Source organism: Equus quagga, chromosome 14 (assembly GCF_021613505.1).
Source record: "Equus quagga isolate Etosha38 chromosome 14, UCLA_HA_Equagga_1.0, whole genome shotgun sequence".
Lineage (NCBI taxonomy): Eukaryota > Metazoa > Chordata > Mammalia > Perissodactyla > Equidae > Equus > Equus quagga.
The window spans coordinates 84,161,877-84,183,014 of NC_060280.1; the positions used below are offsets into that span (position 1 = coordinate 84,161,877).

Consider the following 21,138-nt stretch of genomic DNA (forward strand, 5'->3'; position numbering starts at 1 on the left):
TGTGCTGGTGTCCCTGAGTTCTGTGGAGGGGCCGGCGTGCGTGTGTCCATGTGGCTCCACATGGGTGCGGGCGTGCCTGGGTGCATTCTCGGAGCAGGCTGTGACGCCCAGCCAGTGTCTTCTCCGCTAGACGCCTTGCGGCTGGGGACGGCACCCGGCCTGTCCTCAGGAAGGTCAGTCCAGCCACGCGCGGGTGTTTTCAGTCACGGGCTCACCTCACAGGAAGTAGGAAGGTGGCTTGTGCCTCCCTGTCCAAGGCAGCCAGGGTCCCCGCTTGGGGGCAGCCCCTGCGTCCTAGCCCTGCTGCAGCGCCCAGCACGGGGCCTCCCAGGCCAGCCCTGCAGTCTTCCCTGCTGCGTCTTCCTCCTTGCCCCCCCGAACCTTTGCCGCTCCTCCAACAAGCTGAGCACGATTCTACCCCAGGGCCTTTGCGCTGGCTCATCCTTCTCCCTGAGACCCTCAGCCACATGTCTGCAAGGCTTTTGCTCCTTCACCCGCTTCAAGTGTTCCCTCCCCGGTGACCTCTACCGCGTGCAGCTGCCCGCGTCCCGACTTGCCGTCAGGATGGACTTTCACACGCTCTGGGATTTCCTGACATGTCATGTCTGTGTGGTAATCAGCCAGCTTTGCGGCGGGACCCAGGCGCTCAGGGAGCACGATACTCAGTCTGTTTTTGGGTGCCTGGGGCCTGGCCCCAGTAGGTGCTGGAGAAGTCCTGCCTCAGTGAACGAGAGGGGCCTCTCAAAGGACCGGAGATGCCAGTGCCTCCCTGGCTGTGCACAGCGAGGGCTCCTCACAGCCCGGGTGCCCTGGGGGATGGAGGGCTGCCCTGGGCCAGGGTTGGGGGGAGCCCCAGGGTCAAGGCCGGAGCAGCCCCTCCTCCCAAGGGCACTGACCCAGTCTCGCTCTCAGGGGCGTGGGACCCTGGCAGGGGGAGCTGGCTGAGCAGAGCGCCCGCCTCGCCTTCCCCCAACTCCAAAATTTGGGGAAGATAAAAATCTCAAGAAATTGCTGTGGAGGCTGGAAATAGCGCTGCCGCGCCCCCAAAGCTGGGAATAGCGGGCCCTCCCTTGGAGACTGAAACACCCAGCGAGTCAGGCCTGGGCGCCGGGAGCCAGGTGGGGCCATCGGGCTGGAGCCCAGGCCGCGACACTGGGGGACCGTCCTGCGCACTGTGGGCCCACCCTCAGCAGCACTGCTCTCCGTCCCCCAGAGGCCACAGCGCCCCAGCTCCCCGTGTGACACCTGGAACCGTCTACAGATGTCGCCGATGGCAGGGGTGGGGGTGAGCTCACCGCCCCCATTGAGACCCTCTGATCTGGCCCCGCCCTCCTCCGCCTCTGCCTCCCTGCCCGTTTCGAGGGGCAGGACCACTGAGCTCACTGGCTGTGCAAACACAGGTGGCGGCCAGTGCTGGCCAACTGCCGCACTGGAGCGCCCCCAGGTGTCCCTGGTGGTGGTGTTGGGGTACCACAGGTGCACTCCCATCAGCAGACGGGCGGCCCCATCTGGGCACGCCTGTGCGCTAAGGACATGGTGAGTCCGGTGCCATGTGTCCTGTCCCTTCTGTGTTCTCACCTCCTCCCACTTCCTCGTGCTCCCCCCATGCCCCACCCATCATGCCGGATTTCTCACTGGGCCACAAGAGTGCAGGCCCGGGCCAGTCCCAGGGCCTTTGCACGGCTGTGCACTCTGCCTGGCATGCTCTTCTCCTTCTTGGGCACCTACATGGCTTCTCCCTCGCTGGCGCAGGGCCTTGCTGAGGAGTCCGGCCTCACCAGATCACTCCCCCACACACACACGTGCAAGTGCACACACACCCACTTGGTCCCTTTCCTCCACGTGGTCGGTGCTGCTCGTATCTGGCTGCCTGTGGCTGTCTCTCCAGCACGCGGAGCGGCACCCGGCGCACAGTAGGTGCTCTAGGAAGGCTGCATGGAATCGCTGAGCACCGTTTCTAAGGCCCTCAGCCACATGGAGGCCCCGTCTGGCCTGGGGAGGAGCAGGCAGCCGGGCTTCAACCCAGCAGCCTGGGCTCAGGCCGCTGGCCTGGGGCCTCTTTCCTGCCGCGCCCACCCGCCCCTCACTGCCCGGCTGGAGGCCCGGGCCCGGGCTCCCGTGACTGGTCCCAGCTCCGCTCTGCTGCGGCCCGAGCGCTCATGGCCCAGGGCCGCACCACAGGCCACCGGCATCAACCCGCCCGGTGGGCAGCGCCCAGAGAGCCACCGAGGAGGCAGGGCAGGCTTCCTGGAGGAGGCGGGGAGGGGATCAGGTGGAGGGGCCGCCTTGGGGTCAGAAGGAAGGCCGTGGCCCGAGGGAAGAGGACAGAGGCTGCGGGCTAGTCTCGGCACCCAAGGGCTGCTTGTGAGCTGGCGCTGCTGCTGTCCCAGGGGTGGGCAGGCCTGTGGGCGTCAGGACAGGGACGGGTGGGGACACTCAGCACGAGCGCCCCAGCTGCGCCGCTGCAGGGAGGGGACAGTGGAGGCCCGAGGGAGGGGAGCCCCGGCTGTCGAGGGGAGGGTTCCAGTGGGGCCTTGAGACCTGAGAGGGAGCGGAGGGCAGAGGGCAGTGGCGAGGCAGAGACTGCAGGGTGCTGGCTTTGGCCGCTGGGTGGACAGGGAGAAAAGAAGGGGGAGGATGGGGTGCGCCCGCCATGCTCTACGCGGGGCCCCGTGCCTCCTCCCGCACTCGAGGAGAAGGCCAAGTCCTGTCCTCGCCCTCAGGCCCTGCTCGTCTGCCCTGTACGCCTGCCCTCGCTTCTTCGCACTCCCCCTCGCTCACTGGCTGCAGCCGCACTCCAGCACATTCCTGCCTCGGGGCCTTTGTACATGCTGTTTCTGCAGCCTGGGATACCCTTTCTCTGACGCCTAGATGGTCGCCTCCTCGAGACTTCTGCAGAAATGTTAGCTTCTGGGCCAGGGGCTCCCCACCCACCCTGTCCACACCTGAATGCCGCCCCCCCCGCCACGTTCTCCCCTTCAGGCCTATTTTTCTCCAGAGCACTGGGACCAGCTGGGAACTGGGTAACTATCCGCTGAGTGGACAGCCTATTCCCTGTATCTGTTTCGTTTTCGTTCCTTAAATGAAGTTACAAGTACCCGCTCCTTGTCCAGAGCCAGGCTGGCCCACAGTGGAACTTTCCCTGCGGGTCCCCAGTGGCAGGAAAGGCAGCGGCTCAGCAGCAGAGCCCAGGGCCAGTGCAGGGAGCCAGCAGAGGCCTGCGGCGCGAGGGCGGCTGCGGGAGACACCAGCGCAGGCCTGGCAGCAGAGCCTTGGGGGGAGCAGGGGGCGGGAGCCCTGGCGTGTGCACACACATGCATATGTGTGTATGAGTGTGTATATGGCGGGGGAGTGCACCTTGGAAGGCCGGAGCAGACAAGCTGAGGAGAAGGTGGCAGGAGGCCTGGGCTGAGATGCCATGTTAGGGCACTGGAGGTGGTAGGGAGCCACGGACGGTTGTAGGCAGGGAGGGACACGAGTGGGTGTTACATTTTGCAAAGATCGCTGTAGCCACTGGGTGGCCAGGGACGGGGCAGGAGCAGCAGCTGGATGGGGAAGACCGGAGAGGGGAGGCATCGGGGAAAGGGGACGCTGTGAAGGGCCCTGCAGAGTGACCCTTAAAACTCATGCGACAGACAGACCCCCATGCGAGGCCACCATCTGGTGGGAGAGAGTTCGTGAGCAAAGAAGTCGACCGCATGGCCGGTGTGCTCGCCACGAGGGCCGTGGACGTGGTGGGCAGTGGGCTTCCCCAAGCAGGGAGGGCACAGCCTGTGTCAAGGCCCTGGGGTGGGGCCGGTGCGGGCTTTTCCTCCAGGAGGGCGGGAGCTGCATGAGTGAGAGGGAGCCAGAGGAGGTGGGGCTGGGAGAGGTGGGAGCCACAGGGGTCTCAGCAGAGCAGGGACCTGACCTGACCCTGGTGCTCACGGCGCCCTCTGGCTGCTGCGGGGGGAACAGACTGGGCAGAGCCGGGGCCAGGGAGGAGGTGACGGAGGAGGTGACAGAGCAGGTCCAAGGGGGGTGACGGCTGCCCAGTGGAGAGGCGGGCAGACTCTGCGGGGCCACAGGAGCTGCAGGCTTGGCTGTGGGGTGAGCAGCGGAGAGCGCCTGGAGGGGTAGTGCTGAAGGTCATGGCAGGCCCTGCCCTCCCTGACCCCATAGGCCCCTTTCCAGAGGGGGGTCATGTGCCGGGCACCCTGGGTGCTGGCTCCATCTCTCCAAGGTAGATCTGATAGTCCCCCAGGAAAGATGGGGAAGTGGGCTCAGAGAGGCCAAGAGCCCAGCCTGAGGCCACACAGCAGATTCAGAGCCAGGAGCCAAGTTCTTGTACTTACCGAGGGCTTGCCACTTCCCAACTCTGCCATGCCTGAGGGCTTCCCAGAGGCAGCAGGCCTGTGTGGCTGGGCCCTTAGGCTGCTAGGGTGAGAGCAAAAAGTAGGAGTCTTGTTTGGGGTGGGGTGTGAGGGGTCAAGAGTGCCTTGTGGGTGCCCCCCAGGCACTCCAGACTCCTGCTCAGTCCAGCGGAGGGTTCCCGTAGCAAACGCGCCCCAGGGCAGGCTGGAGGCGCCCCTCTCCTCCAGCTGCCCTCTGCTCCTGTCACCCTGCCTGCCCTGTCCCGGGCAGCTGAGGGCAGAGCTGGGTTGGGACCCACTGCACCCGCCTCGACTGGAGACTGGGGCTCGGGTGCAAACACAGAGGCGGCCGGGCCGGCGGGGGACAGCCCACAGCCGGGCTTCCGACACGCCGCAGTCCAGCCCCCATCTCGGCATGAGGGCGGCAGCCCTGTTTCCCGGGGCTGTGATGGGGTCCCCCATGTCCACTGAGGCTCGAGGCGGGGACAGACGCAGGTGTGGGCTCACCCGGTCTGGTGGGGGCAGAAGCCCGGGCAAGTCCAGCGCTCAGGATGCTCTGACACGCAGATGCAACAGGGCCCTGGGTCCCCCCAGCTCCCGTGTCCAGCTGGGGGGCCAGCCTGCCTGGGTTCAAGGCCCCCTTCCCAGCGAGGTGCCCTGGGCCCTCACTTTGCTCATCTGCAAAATGTGGGCCCGTGCCCCCTCACTGAGTTCTCCTGAGGCTTAAATGAGATCCGTGTGTGCAGGGCCCAGGACAGGTGTGGAGGTGGTGGCTGTTGGCCCGGCCTTGCAGGCAGACCCCAGCAGCACCCCAACCCTGGAGTTTGTGCAAGGTCCCTGAGGGTGTGTGGCTCAGGGCCCTGCCCCCAGCTCTGCCTCCCACCCCGTGTCCTCACGCCATGTGTGTTTGCTGGCACAGAGCCTCCCAGGCTGGCAGCTTTAAGCACAGGGGGCCGGGGCCAGGGCAAGGGCCAGGCATGGGCCCCCCGGGCTCTGAAGGGGACGCCTGGCCTCGCCCGGCTCCTGGTAGCTGCTGGCCGTCCTCGGCGCTCCTTGGCCTATAGACGCCTCAGCCCCATCTCTGCCTTCATCTCCATGGGGGGCTCTCCCTCTGCGCGGGTCTGTGTGTAAATATCCCCTTTTTATAAGGCCACCATCGCATTGGATGAGAGGCCACCGTAATGACCTCGTTTCAACTCAGATCCCTCTTTTAAAGACTCTCTCTGAATAAGGTCCCAGTCTGGGGTCCTGGGGGCAGGACTCCAGCATAGCTTTTTGGAGAGACACAGTTGAGTCCATAACGCTCCCCTCCCAAGGCCTCGGGCGTGGTCAGGCCTGGGGCTCCCAATGGCTCCCACCGACCATGCCTTGCCTGTCCACCTAGGGGGACATCAGGTGGCAGGCGAAATGCTCCCTGGTCAGCGGACACGCAGTCAGACAGGGAGGGCACCGAGCCACAGCGCCCGGCTCTTGAGCTGGGCCAGTTTGGGGGCACCGGGCGGGGCTTCAGTCCTTTCGGCGCCCTGAGGCCGTGGTACCCGTGCGCTCAGGCTGGCCTGCCCGGCCTGCCCACCTGCCTTCAGGAAGTACCGTGTGTGGAGCCACCCCTCCTCCTGGTGCATCCACGCGTGTCAGGTCTCGGAGCAGAGACAGGACGGTGGGGACAGGGGACACTGCAGTCACTACCTGCCAGGCGTGGCCCCGAGTGTCTCACATGTGTGAATCCATCTCGTTGCACACCTCCCTCGTGAGGCATCTCCATCTTACAGAGACGAACCGGGGATGCAGCAGTTGCGCGATGGCAGGCCGGAGGCGGGGAGGCTGGGATGCAGGCGCCAACTGCGGGGGTCTGCGGTACAGGGTGTCGGAGCCCACCAGCGTCTCTGAGGGGGGCACTTCTGGGCTGAGATCTAAGGGACACGGAGGTGGGGACACAGGCCAAGGCTGAGTGGTGGGAGCCCGGTGGTGGGAGCAGGGGAGGGGCAGGAGTCGGGTGTGCACAGCTCGTGGACCGTGAGCGGGAGCGTCGCGGGGGTGCAGCAGGGTGCAGCATGTCGATGCTGTCCTTAAAAGGACACGTCTGTGGGGACAACCTCAGTGTCCGTTAGCAGGGGACAGATACACAAAATAAGACACATGCACACAGTGGGACACAGTTCAGCCACCAACCAGAAGGAGGCCCTGACACAGGTGGCACCGCGGGTGGACCTTGGAAACCTGACGCTCGATGCAAGCCGCCATCACAAAAGGCCACGTGGCGTGTAACACCATTGACCCAAAATGTGCGGGGCAGGCACGTCCAGAGACAGACGCAGACGAGCAGGGCCCCTGCGCGGTGGGGGCAGGGTTTCTGTTTGGGGTGATAAAAAGTTTGGAAATAGATGGTGGTGGTGGCACAGAATTGGGAACATAGTTAATGCCACTGAATTGTACACTTAAAAATGGTTAAAGTGATAAATGTTACAGACAGTGTACCATGACCTTGTTAAAGGTCCCTCTGGCTGCCGAGGGGGCTGTGCTGCAGGGGTGGGGAGCCTGCAGAGCTTTGGGAAGAGGTCAGGGCCGTCTGAGGGGACAGCAGTGCCCGGCTGGAGGGGTAGCTGTGGAGGATGGGCGGGTGGGTGGACGTGGGCGTGCTTGGGGGGGTCCAGAGCCAGGGCTCCCTCCCACCTGGGGTGGGGGTGAGGGAAGGAGCCAGGAGTTTGACTGCAGAGCTTGGCCTGATGACCTGGAGGCCGCTGCAGCCGGGGTTGATATGGGGGCTGGTTTTGGTTGGGTTGGCTGAAGGGGCCATGGAGACCCCGCTGGAGGTGGAGACAGTGAGGAGAGGGGCCGGGCTGGGGCTCAAAGGTGGCAGTTGTTGTGGCGTGGACGGTGTCCCAAGTCCCAGGGCTGGCTGGGCCCCCCAGAGGGGCTGTGGGTGGGGAGAGGTCCGGGACTCCCCCAGCAGCCGTGTGTGCAGACTGCTGTCTTCGGCCACCTGTCCTGCGAGTGCGAGGAGCTGGGGGACGGCTGCGAGGGACGGGCTCATGGTCACGCGGCCCGGAGCAGCCGAGGTGGGCTCCAGACTCTGTCTGTCGGCTGCCCAGGGCCCGGCCTCCAGCCGCCTCTCCGGCAGGGAGCAGCCGCCCACCAGTTGAGCTCCCTCAGGGAGAGCTGGGGAGGGGTCCCTGAGCTGGAGAAGCTGGGTGACAGCCGCCTGTGCTCCGGCCGCCCGTGCTCAGCCGTGGCGGAGGCATGGGGCCCTGTGCGAGTCCTCCCCCGTTTCCCGAGGCCTGGGGCTGTCTTGCCCTGAGCCTCGCGCTGACCTTTGTTTCTCAGAGGCTGTGCCCATCACGCCCTCCAGCGCTCGGGGTCCGGTGGGACGGCTGACAGCCGACCTGCTGACACGAGCAGGTCACCTCAGGTGCGGGTGAAAGCTGCGAGTTGTAAGGATGATGGGTGAGGGCTGTGGCAGTGCAGCGGTCGCTCTGCGGGGTGACCTCGGGGTGGAACCCTGAGTAGCGAGGGGCCGCGGCAGCCGTGCAGACATCCTGGGAGAGCGGTCCAGGCAGAGGGAGCGGCCCAGGCAAAGGCTCGGGCTGGAAGGAGCGCGAGTGTCCTGGGATCGGGCAGGGGCAGACTGGAGAGCAGGGTGGCTCCAGGGCGCACGCAGCCTCTTGGCCCCAGTGAGGAACAGAGACCTGAGTGGAGAGCCGGGGGAAGCTCAGTGCTCAGCGCTTCACCGTTAAACAATCCTTTAGCCCTGGTCGAGGGCAGATGCAGAGCCACAAGGCCGGGAGGGGCAGCAGGATGGCTGGTCCTGGGGGTGGCACGGGGGCCAGGAGTGGCAGTGGGGGGTGTCAGATACTTTTAGAGCTGCTGATGGAGCTTATGAAGGGGAGGGGAGAGGAGGGGCAAAGAATGAAGTTGGATTCCTAGTTTTGGCGTCTGAGATTCATTCAACAAATATCCATTGCTCTGTGCCAGGCCTGTTCTAGAAGCTGGGGACAGGGCTGTGCATGAAACAGTCCAGCGATCCTTGCCTTGGGCAGGGGCCATTCCATACAGGCCAGAGTCACATTTGAGCGAAGGCCTGAAGGAGGCGAGGGAGTGACCACATGGATAGCTGGTGGGCAGAAGATGTGTGCAGAGGAAGTGACATGTGCAAAGGCTCTGGGGCAGAACCTGCTGTGGTCGAGGGAGAACAGGAGGCAGGAGTGGCCAGAGCGGAGGTGTCAGGGAGCTAACTGGGCCTGAAGGGTCATTGCAAAGCCTTTGGTTTGGGGGAAAAAAAGAGTGTTGAAAGATTCTAGACTGGAAATAAGAGATTTGGGAAGTACTGGCCAGTTGACGGTGTTGAGACTGCAGGACAGGCTAGGGTGACAGCGGGAGAGGACTGAATCAGGATTTGAACACTGGAGGGCAGCCGCCCCCCCGGAACGTGTGTTTCTAGAGAGTTCTTGGCCAGGCCGGTGCCGCTGGGGCGGGCACACTTGGAGGCCCGGGTGCAGATGAAGTGCAGATCTGGGCTCACGGCCTTGAGAGCATCCGGGGAGACCAGGTGGTGAGCGGCGAGGAGGAGTGGCTGTTGGCCAGGAAGAACTGGGTCAGAACCGAGCTCTGTGTCTGTGCAGACCGCGCTGTGCACGGGTGGGCAGGATGGCGGGCGAGCACAGACAGCGAGGCCCTGCGCCCCCTCCCGGCCCCGGACGCTGCCCGGCTCCCACCTGCCCGCCTGTCTCCAGCTTACCCCGAGGGTCTCCCGGAGGGGACAGAGGGGATTCAGTTGTCCTGCTCCTGATCTGTGGCACCACCCAGCTGGCTTCTCGGTAGCTGCCAGGGCCGGGGGACGGGCAGCAGGGCTGGGCCTGGGCTCCTGCCTGGGAGGCCGGGGCTGCGAGTCGGGGCCAGGGCGCCTGGGTGCCCACCCTGGACGCTGGGCCTCAGCCGCCTCCTGGCTATCAGGAGGAAGCTGGCTGGGGCCAGGAGGCAAGCGGGCAGGATCCGGATTTCGGGATGGCGAAGGGGCTTCCAGAGGACCCTTTCCTCACGCAGGAGGGTCTGAGACCACCTGGGTGCAGGTGGCCTTCGCAGCCGTCACATCCTGTGAGCTGCCTCTGCCACCCAGCGGGGCTGTCAGACCACACGAGGGGCTTCCAGGAGGTGGCCTTTGGTCCCAGGTACCCAGACGAGTGGGCCTGTCACTGGCTCGGGCGGGAGCAGGGTGAGCCCAAGGCCCTGGAGGGGTCGGCCTCCCGGCCAGGGGAGCAGCTTCGTCAGATGCGCTGGCTCGAGGGAAGTGCTGGATGGCCACCGGCCCCCGGGCTGCGGACGGTCAGGAGGGGACCCGCCCACCCGCGCTCTTCCTGGGCCCGCTGGGGCCAGCCCTGCCCGCTCACTCTCCCTATCCTCCTCAGGCTGGTGGGCCAGGCCGTGGTACCCACCTGGTGGTGCGAGGTGAAGCCCCCTGCACAGGCCACTGAGAGCCCGGATACCTGAACTCCGCCATGGCCCGCCTGGCCGCCGCGCTCTGGAGCCTCTGTGTCACCGCCGTCCTGGTCACCTCGGCCACCCAAGGTAGGTGCTGCTGTGGCCCCCAACTTGGGAGGGCCGTACAGTGTGGAAACGCCTCCCAGCCCTCAGTACGGGACCACAGCCCCCAGCCCGGCCAGACCTTGGCGGAGCCCGGCCAGGGGGACTCGGAGATGGCAGCCCCAGCCCCACCCCAGGCGCTGTGGCCTCCAGGGACAGGATGGCGCCCCTGTGAGCCGCTGCTCTTCTGTCTCGAGAGCGTGTGTCTGTGATCACATCTCGGAGCCTCGCGCTGGGAAGAGGCTTAATTAAGGCATGCCTGCTGATGCTTATTTAAAAACAACTAATTACCCGCTCGGCCCTCTGCCGGCCCGGGATCCTGCGCACGCCACAATTAGTGCCCAGAGCATGCCCGCCCACCCTTGCCTGCTGCTCCCCTAAGGGGCCCGTGGCTGGGTGGGCGGGTGGGGTGGGGGCAGAGGGGGAAGAAAGAAGGAGCCACCGGCCTTGGCCCTCGCCCTGGGGCGTCCCCCGCCCCTCCCAGCCGTCTGGAGGGCACCTGCCCCCTCATACAGCCCCGCCCTCTGGAAAGCTGCCAGGGTGGAGGGAGCCTTGTTGAGCTGTGCCCCAGGGCCCTGGCGCTGCTCCGGCCGGCTGGTGCCCATGCTCCCCAGCATCCACGTGCTCTGCCTAGCCAGGTCCTGCCCCACAGCCCCAGCTGGGCCAGGAGGGCTATGCTTCCACCCCAGACCCATTTGAGCCAGCCCACCACCCCCAGCCTCCCTCCCAGGCCCGGGAAGGGCTAAAATTAGCCGTGGAAGCAGATGGTGCTAGAGGAACACATGTGAAACTTTCCCCCAAGCGGGACTCCACTCACCCAACGAAACCCTGGGGACCTCGCTGCTGTCCCTCTGGGCCCCCAGCCGCCCCGCAGGGGCCAGGTCTCAGGGAAGGGCCTGTTTGGCTCTGCGGGTGGCATGTGCTGGTAACTCCTCTCCATCTGCGAGTGACAGTCCCCACGGTGGCAGTCCGGGCCACACTGTGCGTCCCCCTGCCACCCTGCACAGCCTAGCTGGGATGTGTCTGAGAGGGTGGCCGCCCAGCAGGCGTGCAGCTGGGACTGGCAGCCTGAATCCCAGTGACAGCAGTGACCCCTCTGTCATCTCACTGCGCCGCGTGCCCACACTCTCCCTCTGCACCCTCACGACGGTTCCCTGAGGTGGGGCTGTCAGCTCCTGGGGACGGAATTGGGTACAGGGATGAGGCTAACAGCTGGGGCGTGGCCAAGCTGAGATTTAAGCCCTTGCCATCTGGCCCTCAGTCCCCGCATGGCACCGGATGGGAACTGACATGTGACAAGGCGACCCCACCCGGAGCTGGGCCTGCCCAGGGCCTGTTCTTTCATTGTCACGTGGCACTGGGAGGTTTCCCAGGTGACAGCCAAGAGGCTTCTCCTTGTGGCGCCCTCACCGTGTGTGGCACCATGCTCACCGCTTCCTTCAGGAACCTTCTCTAGGGCATGGAATCCTTGCCCTGGGCTGTGGGTGCCCATTTTACAGATGGGGAAACTGAGGCCTGGGGAGGCTGCAGCAGTGGCTCCAGTGGGCATCAGAACCTCAAGTGGGCATGTGGACCCAAGGGCTTGTGGCTTTACTCCCGAGACTCTGACTCGGCAGCCTGGGGCCCCAGAATCTGCATTCTGCACCAGCTGCCCCGTGGTGCTGCCGATCCTCAGGCTGCCCCGTGAGAAGCCCTGTCTCAGAGACATGCCTGGTCTCTCAGCTGGGAAGCGGCACAGCCAGGCTCTGTGGTTTCTTCTGGAACACAGGTTCACCCCCTCCAGTGCCACCTCTGCTCCTTGTGTGGGGTGGTGTGATGTAGGGAAGTGCCCAGCGCCACTGTCACTTCTGACACCAATTGCGAGTTCAGGGTCCCCAGACCCTCTCCGATGTGATGGCTTGCCAGAAGGATTCACGGAATTGAGAAACACCGTTGTGCTCCCGGTTCCACTTTATTCCAGCTGAACAGATGTGGGTGAAATCAGCCCAGGAGCAGCATCCCGGAAGGTTCCTTGCACGGAGCTTCTGGCTGTCTCCTCCCAGTGGCGTTGTGGACAGCGCTGACTCTCCCAGCAAGGATGGGTGACAGCACGCCTGTCGTACTGCCACCTCGGGGGGGCTCCCCTGAGCCTCGGTGTCCTGAGTCTTCACTGTGGCTCGACCATGCAGACACAGTTGACCTCGGCCTTCAGCCTTCCAGAGGCCACCTGCTACTGCGTGACCCAGAGCTGCCACTGCTTGTGGCCTGGGGCTTCAACAGCAGAAACGTCCTGGAGGCTGGAGCCTGTGGCAGGGCTGGCTCCTCCCGAGGCCGCGAGGGGTCTCCCAGCCTCCCTCCTTGGCTTGGAGCTGGCCGACCTCTCTCTGCTTCCACGCCCTCTGCCCTCTGTGCATGTCTGTGTCCAAAGATCCTCTTTTTATAAGGACACCATTCACATTGGGTGGGGGCCGTCCGAACGGGCTCATTTTAACTCACTCACCTCTGTGAGGACCCTCTCTCCAAATCTGGTCACACTCTCAGGTGCGGGGGGTTAGGACTTCAGCATGCCTTTGGGGAGAGGGGGACACAATTCAGCCCGCAACAGTTGGTACAGCTGTTTGACGTGGCCCCCACATAGACAAAGACACTTTTATTGGGCAGGACACACCCAGGAGCCAAGGGCACAGCCAGGCTCCCTCTGGCCAGGTGAGTGGCCTCACCACACAGGTGGGCACAGTGAGAAGCCCGTTTCACAGATGAGTAAACTGAGATCCGAGTAGCCCACGTCTGGCCTGGCCATAACGCCCGCCCTCCCTCCCGCAGGCCTGAGCCGGGCTGGGCTCCCGTTCGGGCTGATGCGCCGGGAGCTGGCGTGCGAAGGCTACCCCATCGAGCTACGCTGCCCAGGCAGTGACGTCATCATGGTGGAGAACGCCAACTACGGGCGCACCGATGACAAGATCTGCGACGCCGACCCCTTCCAGATGGAGAACGTGCAGTGCTACCTGCCCGACGCCTTCAAGATCATGTCTCAGAGGTGAGGGCGGCCCGGGCTCCTGATACCTGCCTGGCCTCCCCACCTGGGATGGTGCACCATGCCTCAGTCCTCCCGTGTGCATCCCACATGGGCCCAGAGCACCAGCTGGGTGCCGCCCCCGCCAACAGCACACAAGACCCCGCTCGCCTCCCCGCCAGCCCATAACTCCCCAAAAGCCTCACACCGCCAGCCCGTACCCCCCCACACAGACCAGCCTGCATGCTTGCCCCAAGCCCCACACTGCCAGAAGCTCACTCCAAGATTTTTGGGCACATGGGGGCCTGCCCGCAGGTCAGTGGTGGGCTAGGTGAGGGCGTGGTGGGGTCTGCTCATGGGGCAGTGGTGGGCTAGGTGAGGGCGTGGTGGGGCTGATGGTGAGCCCAGAGTCTCAGGCTTCCCTGAGGAGGGGACCTGTGAGCACAGATGATGGAAGTGCATGTGAGCACTTGAGTGTGCAAGGCTGTCTGTGTGTCTGTAAGTGTGTGTGAGTGCAAGACTGTGCCGGGCAGAGGCCCTGTGTGCGAGATGGGTTAGCCTCTAGCCCCCACGGCCAGCCCATTTAGAGCTGCTTGGCGCTTCCTTCAGGTTGTACCCAGGCTGACCACAGCCGCCACTCCACGTGCAGGACCCCAGCCCGCTCTCCCTGCCCCTAGTGCATGCTCCAGTCTCTCCCCTGCACAGTCACCAGAGGGCGCTCGTGAGCACCGGAGCCAGGGCCCCGGCCCTCCTCTGCTCAGACCTCACTGGGAGCAAAAGCCCAAGTCTTCCTCAGACTCAGGAACCCTCACACGCTGTGCTGCCTGCACCTCTCCTGGCCCTCATCTCCTCCTTGCTCCCCATCGCCCAGTCCTCTCCTGCTACCCGTGCTGCTCATACACATCAGGCATCTTCTTGCTCAGGGCCTCCTCTGGGCCTTTGCACTGGCTGTTCCCCCTGCCTGGGATGCTGTTTCCTGACACTGGCATGGCCTGCCCGAACACCCTCTCTAAGATCCCAGAACCCCGCTTCCCAGCACCTTCTCTGCTTTCTCTCTCTCTCCTGGCCCCGACTTCCATCCCCAGTTCCGTGGGCTGTTTTCCTCTTGATCGTCTTGATTCTATGTCTTTCATCCCTGGGCCGTCAGCCCCACGGGGAGGGAGCTTTGTCTGTCACTGGCACGTCCATAGCCAGATACACGGTAGCTGCTCCCCGCGTTTTGCCAAATGCCTGAGTGGGCAGGGCTCCCTCAAGGACCCAGTGTGGGTCAGGCAGACAAAGGCCGGCCTGGCACGGGCTCTGCAGCTCCGGGAATGCCGGCAGAGGACTCCAGAACCTGTCACTGGGCCAGGTCACTGGAGAGCTTGGGGAGGGGACGGGAGAGGTCAAGTGGCTTAGCTGGGTGGGCTCAAAGGTCCATCCCCCTACAGCAGCGCTGCCCCTCTTCCCCTGCCTGTCTCCCAACACCCTGCTTGGGCCGCGCTGCCACCCTGGGAACCCTTCCCCTCCAGATCTCCCTGCTGCTTGCTCCAGCACCGGGTGTGGGGCTGGGGTGTCCTCCACGGCCTCCCCAGCCCCCAGCACAGTGCCTGGCCCAATTGCCGTCCTCACGGCTCTCGGTTCTAGAACAGGACACGGGCCGAGAGCGCCGCTGCTCCACTGCCTTAAACCGTGGAGGCTCTTTGTATTAGCGTTCAGCTCCCTGCTCGACAGGCACCCCAGAATAGAAACAGTGACCTAAACAAGATGGGGGTCAAGAAGGCCTTCGGCACGCCTGCCTTCTATCCTGGGCCTCCTGGCGCCCAGGCCACATCCCGGCCACTCACTTGCACCTCCCCGCCGGGGCTGGGTCCTGCCTTCCGCTGCCAGGCCAGCTGGGCCACGCGGTCTCCAGCAGGAAGGCCAGCGGTCTTCTTGTGTTCCTGACACTGAGGGGAAACTCACCGTTTCAAAGGGAACATCCAGTGGCATGGAGGACATTCACAGTGCTGTACAACCATCATCTCTACCCACTTCTGGAACCTTTTTGTCACCCCAAAAGGAAACTGTCCCCGTTAGCAGTCACTGGCCAGTCCTCCCTCCCCCTGGCAACCACTAGTCTATTTTCTGTCTGTGATTTACCTATTCCAGACATTTCACATGAATAGAATCATGGGATACCTGGCTCATTGTGCCTGGTCCTTTCACTGAACGTGCTGTTTTCATGGTTCGTCCACAGTCTGGTGTGAATCAGGGCACCCTTCCTTTTCATGGCTGAGTAGTATTCCACTGTAGGGATGGTCCATGTTGTGTTCATGGGTGCATCTGTCAGTGGGCATTTGGGTGTTTCCACCCCTTGGTGATTGTGTGAGTGATGCTGCTGTGAATGTGCGTGTACAAACAGTTGATTGAACATCTGCTTTCAGTTCTTTTGGGAATATACCTGGGGATGGAATTGCTTGGTTACAGGTACCTCTCTGCTTAAGCTCCTGAGGCCAGTGTTGTATTTTTAAAGGGGATTGGTGTGTATGAGCGGATCCTCGTCGGTTAAGGGCAGGATTGAAGAGAAGACGCAGGAGCCCCCTCTGCCTCATACCTGTTGGGAAGCCCACCTCAGTGGCTTCCTGCAGGCCCGTAGGTCACTGTCCTGCCCAGCTGAGACCTCGCCCACTCCAGGGAACGGAGAGCCTGATAGTGGGGACGGACGGCAGACGAGAAACATCTTGTCTTTTTTTTAAAGATTGGCACCTGAGTGGACAACTGTTGCCAGTCTTTTTTTTTCCTGCTTTCTCTCCCCAAATCCCCCCAGTACATAGTTGTATGTTCTAGTTGTGGGTCCTTCTAGTTGTGGCACGTGGGACGCTGCCTCAGTGAGGCCTGACGAGTGGTGCCATGTCTGCACCCAGGATCCAAACCAGCGAAACCCTGGGGCTGCCGAAGCAGAGCGTGTTAGCTTAACCCCTCGGCCACGGCGCTGGCTCCAGCAGAAACACCTTGTTGTCAAGTAGGCCTCCTTTCCACGTTAGCTGGATTCTTGAGTCGAGACTGGCTGCACAGAGGTGGCGACCCTGCCCCTGTCCCGGCTGCAGATCCTCGCAGCAGTGCTGTCCAGAGGCACCTGTCTGGTTCAGGGTCTGAGGTGGATGTGAGCAGACACTGAGAGTGTTTCATTAATGGCGCGTTTGCAAAGACAGCGCTGCACGTGTGTGGTCTCACATGCCCTGTTCTTCTGGGAACAGAGGAGCTTTATGGTCAATTCAGGAAGAACACCGAGGCTATAGTGACCCCAGTGACACTCAGATGGGATGACAGGGGTGAAGGGTGGCTAGGGAAGCAGTCGAGGGGGCGCCACCTCTGGCCCAGCCCTGAGTGTGGTGCCGTGCGGGGGCTGAGGGTGGAAGAACCCTGCCTGGTGGGAAAGAGCGCTCACAGGAAGGAGAGAGCAACGCCCAGGAAAGGCCCCTGGCCTTGGTCTCCAGGGCTCCTTCCCAATTCCGGGTGTCCATCCCTCTCCTGACCCTGCAGCGCCCCCAGTTCTAGGCCTGTTTCCTCAGCTGCCCATCTCTCCTCCGCAGGTGTAACAACCGCACCCAGTGCGTGGTGGTCGCCGGCTCCGACGCCTTTCCCGACCCCTGTCCGGGGACCTACAAGTACCTGGAGGTGCAGTACGACTGTGTCCCCTACAGTGAGTCATCTTGTTTCTCGTGCGCACTCGGGCCCTTCCCCTCCCAGAAGCCAGAGAGGAGGAAACATGACCCGCCACACACGCACACACACATGTATACACACACGCGCGTGCATGCACGTGGCCAGGCTGGGGCCAGGCCTGCCCCCTCCCTCACACATCCTCTTCCCCTGGTCCACCCTCACCGACTGTCCCCATCCACAGGGAGCGTGTTGCCCTGGCCTGCCCACCCCACGTCTTCACATGCCCCTGGCTCTGCACACACTTGAAGGCCGCCCCCTCGTCCTCTGCTCGGCCCACTTCTGTCTCCTCACCCCCCGCTCTCTAGTCCCTCCGCCTCCCTCCTCTCCTCCCATCCATTCTGTCCCGCCCCTTCCATGCCCACCCTTCCCTCGCACTCACCCTCTGTCCTCCCTGAACGGCTTCTGTCCTTGTCCCCTCAGCCCTCACATGCCCCACTCGTGTCCCTTTAAGTCCTGGAAGCTGGACCCTATGCCTGTGGAGAGGCACCGCCCTCGCGGCTGGTGCACTGGCGTGAGGGCGAAGGCAGGGCACCCCGCAGAGTCCTCTCCTGGTGGTCTCCCGTGGCCATGAGAGCACTGAGGAGGGATCTGGGGAGCCAGAGCCCAGGGGAGCAGACACGGACAGGGGTCTCCTCCTTAGCCCCCGCCACAGACATGCCCCCTCTCCCGCCCTGTCACTGCCCCTCTGCCCCGACGTGACATGACGGAGCAGCCTGGAGGGCGGCAGAGGGCAGAGGGCAGTGGGGAGGGGGCCGTGCTGGGGGCTGCGCGGCGGGCAGGGCAGGTGACTCTCCTCCCTCCCCCCACCCAGCCGCCCCCACTTGATTTCTCCTTGCAGGTGACACCTCCGCGGGGAGAAGGACCGCCATGCGCGCCTCCGTAACCCTCTTCCTTTACCGCTCACCCTTTCCTTTCAGCGCCGAGGCTGCGGCTGCCGGGGGACGCCCGTCCGGTCCACGGAGCCCCCCACAGCACTGGGCGCGAGGGGCGGGTGTGGTGGGGCAGGCTGGGCTTGGCCAGCCCGGCCCTTGGATCTCCTGGCTCTGAAACTTGAGCAAATGACTTGATTTCTCTGGGCGGCTGCAGGAGGAGCGGGAGCCCCGGAGCTCCTGGTGCTCCCACTGAGCCCGGCCGTGGCAGTGCTGGCTGTTACCCCTAGGCAGAGGCCTCGTCCTCACCCAGCGCCCAGACCCGAGCCTGGTTCAGGATGTGCTCAGCAACGCCAGGTCCCCTTCCAGCTGGCCGGGCCTGTGTCACAGAGAGAACATGGGTGAAGCTCCTCTGGGCCCCGAGCCACAGATGCAAGGGAAACAGTGCCCACTTCTGCCAGCCATGTGGCCTCCGCCGTGTTGCTTCACTCCACTGAGCCTCAGTTTCCCCATCTGTAGACAGGGAGCTGGAAAGATTGCTGTCAAAATGCCTAGCATGGCTCCTGGTCCCTAGTAAGCGCTGGGCTGGGTAGTCATTGCTTTTGTTGTGACTGCTTGTCGTGGTTCTTACCAGTTATCGTTATTGCTGTTGGTAGTCAAAAGTCAAACTAACAACAGGTGATGAACTGAACCCAGTTCCTCCTGAGGCAGGCGAGCTAAAGGGCAGGAAAACCCCCCTGGTCCAAGTGCAGTCCGAAGCAAGTGGACGCCGCGCAGGTAAAGGAGCAGGAGAAAGAGGCCCTGGGGAGGGCAGGGCCCAGAGACCTCCTGGAGTTGGCCGCCGAGTGTGGGCAGGGGCCTGGCTGGCCAGACCGAGGGCTCTGGGGATGGAGGGCAGGACAGCTCGGGGTGGGAGCCCCTGCGCCCTGAGGAGGCAGTGCTCACGCTCACACGCTGGATGTGTCTGGGGCTCAGCGGGTGTGTGCCCCGACTGGCAGCGTGGGGGCTGGCTGGCTCCTCGTCCCAGGAGGGAGCTGGAGTTAGCAGGGTGACGGAAGCTAGGCCAGAGAACCGGGAGCCGGGCACCCGTCCCCCACGTTCGTTCGCTGAGCACGTCCGTGTGCCAGGCCCTGGGTGCGGCGCTGGAAAGGGAGCCCGAGGCTGCCCCGCCGAACTCTGCTTGCCCCTCCAGAGGGGGCAGGAGGGCCAGGCTGGTCAGGTTCCTGAGGGGCCAGGGACGCCGAGCCTGGAGGGGAGCGGCCTGGGCAGCCATCCTGCCTTGGGCTTCAGAGGCTGGGGTGACCCCAGTGCTGGTGCGGGTGGGCACAGGGGTGTGTGGGAGGGGGCAGTCGGTGTGTGGGATTCCTCCTACACACGCACACCGGACAGGCCCAACTAACGCTGGATTTGCCTTGCAGCTGAGCAGTCTAACTGCCCCCTTCCTCCCCCAGGTGCCGCCCACCCACTGGGCAGCTGGCGGGAGCTCCCAGCTCCTGGGCCCCCAGGGGAGGGCTGGGCAGAGAAACTGAGCCTTGGGCTGGCCCCAGGGGAGCGTGGGAGCGTGTCTGTGGCCCCACCTGCTGTCCTGCCCCATCTGTGACGTCCCCCCACCCCAGCCTCTTCCCTCTCGGCCTGTCTCCCTCACCTGGCTCTCTGAGGCCCGGGGCTCTGCCTGTCTGCCTCTTGTCATTCTGTGTCCGACTCTGCCGCCCTCTCTCTGTTGGCTTTTTCTGGGTCGTGAGGGCTTGGGGGAGCCCAGCTGGAGCCGAGCAGGCGAGGCCAGGCAGAAGGGGAAGGAGTTCAGTGTGTTCTCGCAGCTGGGGGCGCCCAGGTCCCTGGAGGCACTGAACCCTCCCCTGGGCCCTGGTTCTAGCAGGAGGGCAGCAGGCAGGGCGGCAGGAGATCTGAGCGGCTCATCGGCCCTCCCTCCCTGGTGCCCCCTAACCAGAGCCTGCCTCCCAGCTGGGGCTCCCCCCGCCCCCGCTGCAGAGGGCGTCCCCTCCCATCTGAGGGCCCTGTCAGCCTGCCTGCCTGTACGCCCCCCACCCCGTGTCTCTCTCGGTCTCTGTCCTCCCACGTGTGTCCCCCTCCCTGTGTCTCCTGATATCCTCCCCAGAGGAAGGGACTTGGGGGCGGGGGCTGAGCTGATGCTACCTTCAGGGTTGGGGAACCAGGAGTGAGGAAAGAAAGGAAAAGGGGGCGTGTTGCCAGAAAAGAAACGAAAGCAATTTAATCTCTTTTTTTCTCTTTTTTCTTGCACATTTTTTTTCAATTTGTTTTCTCTCTCTCTTCCGATGCTTAAAGTAGAAGTGGAGCAGAAAGGTAAACGCACCTGTTACCAATGCTAACCCCTAACTCACACTTTGTTCCACCTGTGCCATACTTATGTGACCCGCCCTCCCCTCGGCCCCTTCTTCTCCCCCACCCCCAACTTGGTCCCGTCGCTCTCCCCCACCCCGGGTGTCCCCGCGGCGGGGCCAGCCCTGGCGCGGCCACGGGTGCCTCCCCCTGCACACCTGAGGAAGCTCCTCTGTGAGCGCGGGCAGGACCTTCTCTCTCTCTCGCTCTCTCTGTCTCTGTCTCTCCCTGTCCCTCCTTCCTAGTCCCTGGCCCTTGCGGGGGACTGGGCCTTCTCTCATACTTCTTTTGCCTCCTTCAGGAGAAGTGTGTAAGCCTCCAGGCGGGTGGGGAGGGAGGGGCCCCTGCCTGGCTCCGGGCTGAGCCATCTCTCTCCTCTCTTCTTCCTGCCCCAACTTTCCTAACATGTGTCTGGCTTGGGGAGGCGGGATGGAGGGGACACCTTTGTTTTCCTTTTGGGGAGCAGATTCCTCCTCTCTCTCGGGCTCCTGGTGGCTTAAGTTCCTTCTGGTTTGGCGTTTCCAAGGCCCAGAGCTGTTTTGGAGCACGGAGCACCAGTTTTCCTCACCCCCAACCCCCATTCTCGACCAGCGGGGGCCCAGCCCCGGGGAGGGGTGGAAGCTGTCCCCAGCCCTGGGAGGGCAGCCTGCCAAGCCGGGCGGGGGGCGGGCGGCGGGCCTCAGGGGGGAGCGCCGGGCGGGGGAGCGTGGGCTCTGGTTCGGAAACACTTGCAAAGCTGCAGTCAGGGTTCCTTCTGGGCTGTTCTGGTTAGAGGACCAGGGAGAGGGGCGGGGGAGGCACAGGCCGGGTCTGGGGACTTCCACGAGCACCGTAATTTCTTGCGGGTTTACCCTTCAGCTGGTGGGGGGGGAGTGCTGCAGTCGAAGGGCGTGGGGGGCGGGATGTTGGGGATGGTTGCTTCCTCCCCTGACTTCCTCCCCTGAAAGTTTCAGGAAATGCACAGCCCTGAGGCTGGTAGCAGTGGGGGAGGGCTGGGTAAGACATCCTTTCAGAATCGCTTTTGCCTTGAAATTACGGTGGTCTGTGGAGCATCCCCTTCGAGGGAGGTGGGGCGGGGTCCCTCCGAGCTGCTCCCCTCCCCCGTCCCCCATCTCAGAGAGGCCTGGGCAGCCAGCCCCCAGCCCTGCCCCTCACCGCATCCTGCCACTCTCTCCCTCTCTCCTGGAGACTCTCCCACCCAGCACCAGACACTCTTCTTGCAGGCCCGGTGGTGGTGGTTTGGATACAGCAGCCCTGGATCTTTTCTCTTCAAGGGCGGGGGGGGGGGGGGGGGGGGGGGGGGGGG

The 21,138-nt window shown here is 64.0% G+C and overlaps 1 protein-coding gene across 4 annotated transcripts in view; it reads left to right on the forward strand.

The window, feature by feature from the left end:
• Positions 1 to 9,355: 9,355 nt before the first annotated feature.
• Positions 9,356 to 21,138, forward strand: part of ADGRL1 (adhesion G protein-coupled receptor L1) — a 28,077-nt gene continuing 16,294 nt past the window's right edge. The window contains exons 1-4 of one of the 4 annotated variants that reach the window (XM_046685261.1): positions 9,356 to 9,911; positions 12,729 to 12,942; positions 16,473 to 16,582; positions 19,782 to 19,796. In XM_046685261.1, coding sequence (XP_046541217.1) covers positions 9,842 to 9,911; positions 12,729 to 12,942; positions 16,473 to 16,582; positions 19,782 to 19,796 — 409 coding nt within the window. In that variant the 5' untranslated portion in view covers positions 9,356 to 9,841. Of the gene's footprint in view, positions 9,912 to 12,728; positions 12,943 to 16,472; positions 16,583 to 19,781; positions 19,797 to 21,138 lie in introns of those variants that run through there. The other 3 variants (XM_046685262.1, XM_046685263.1, XM_046685264.1) reach the window with 3 other exon arrangements.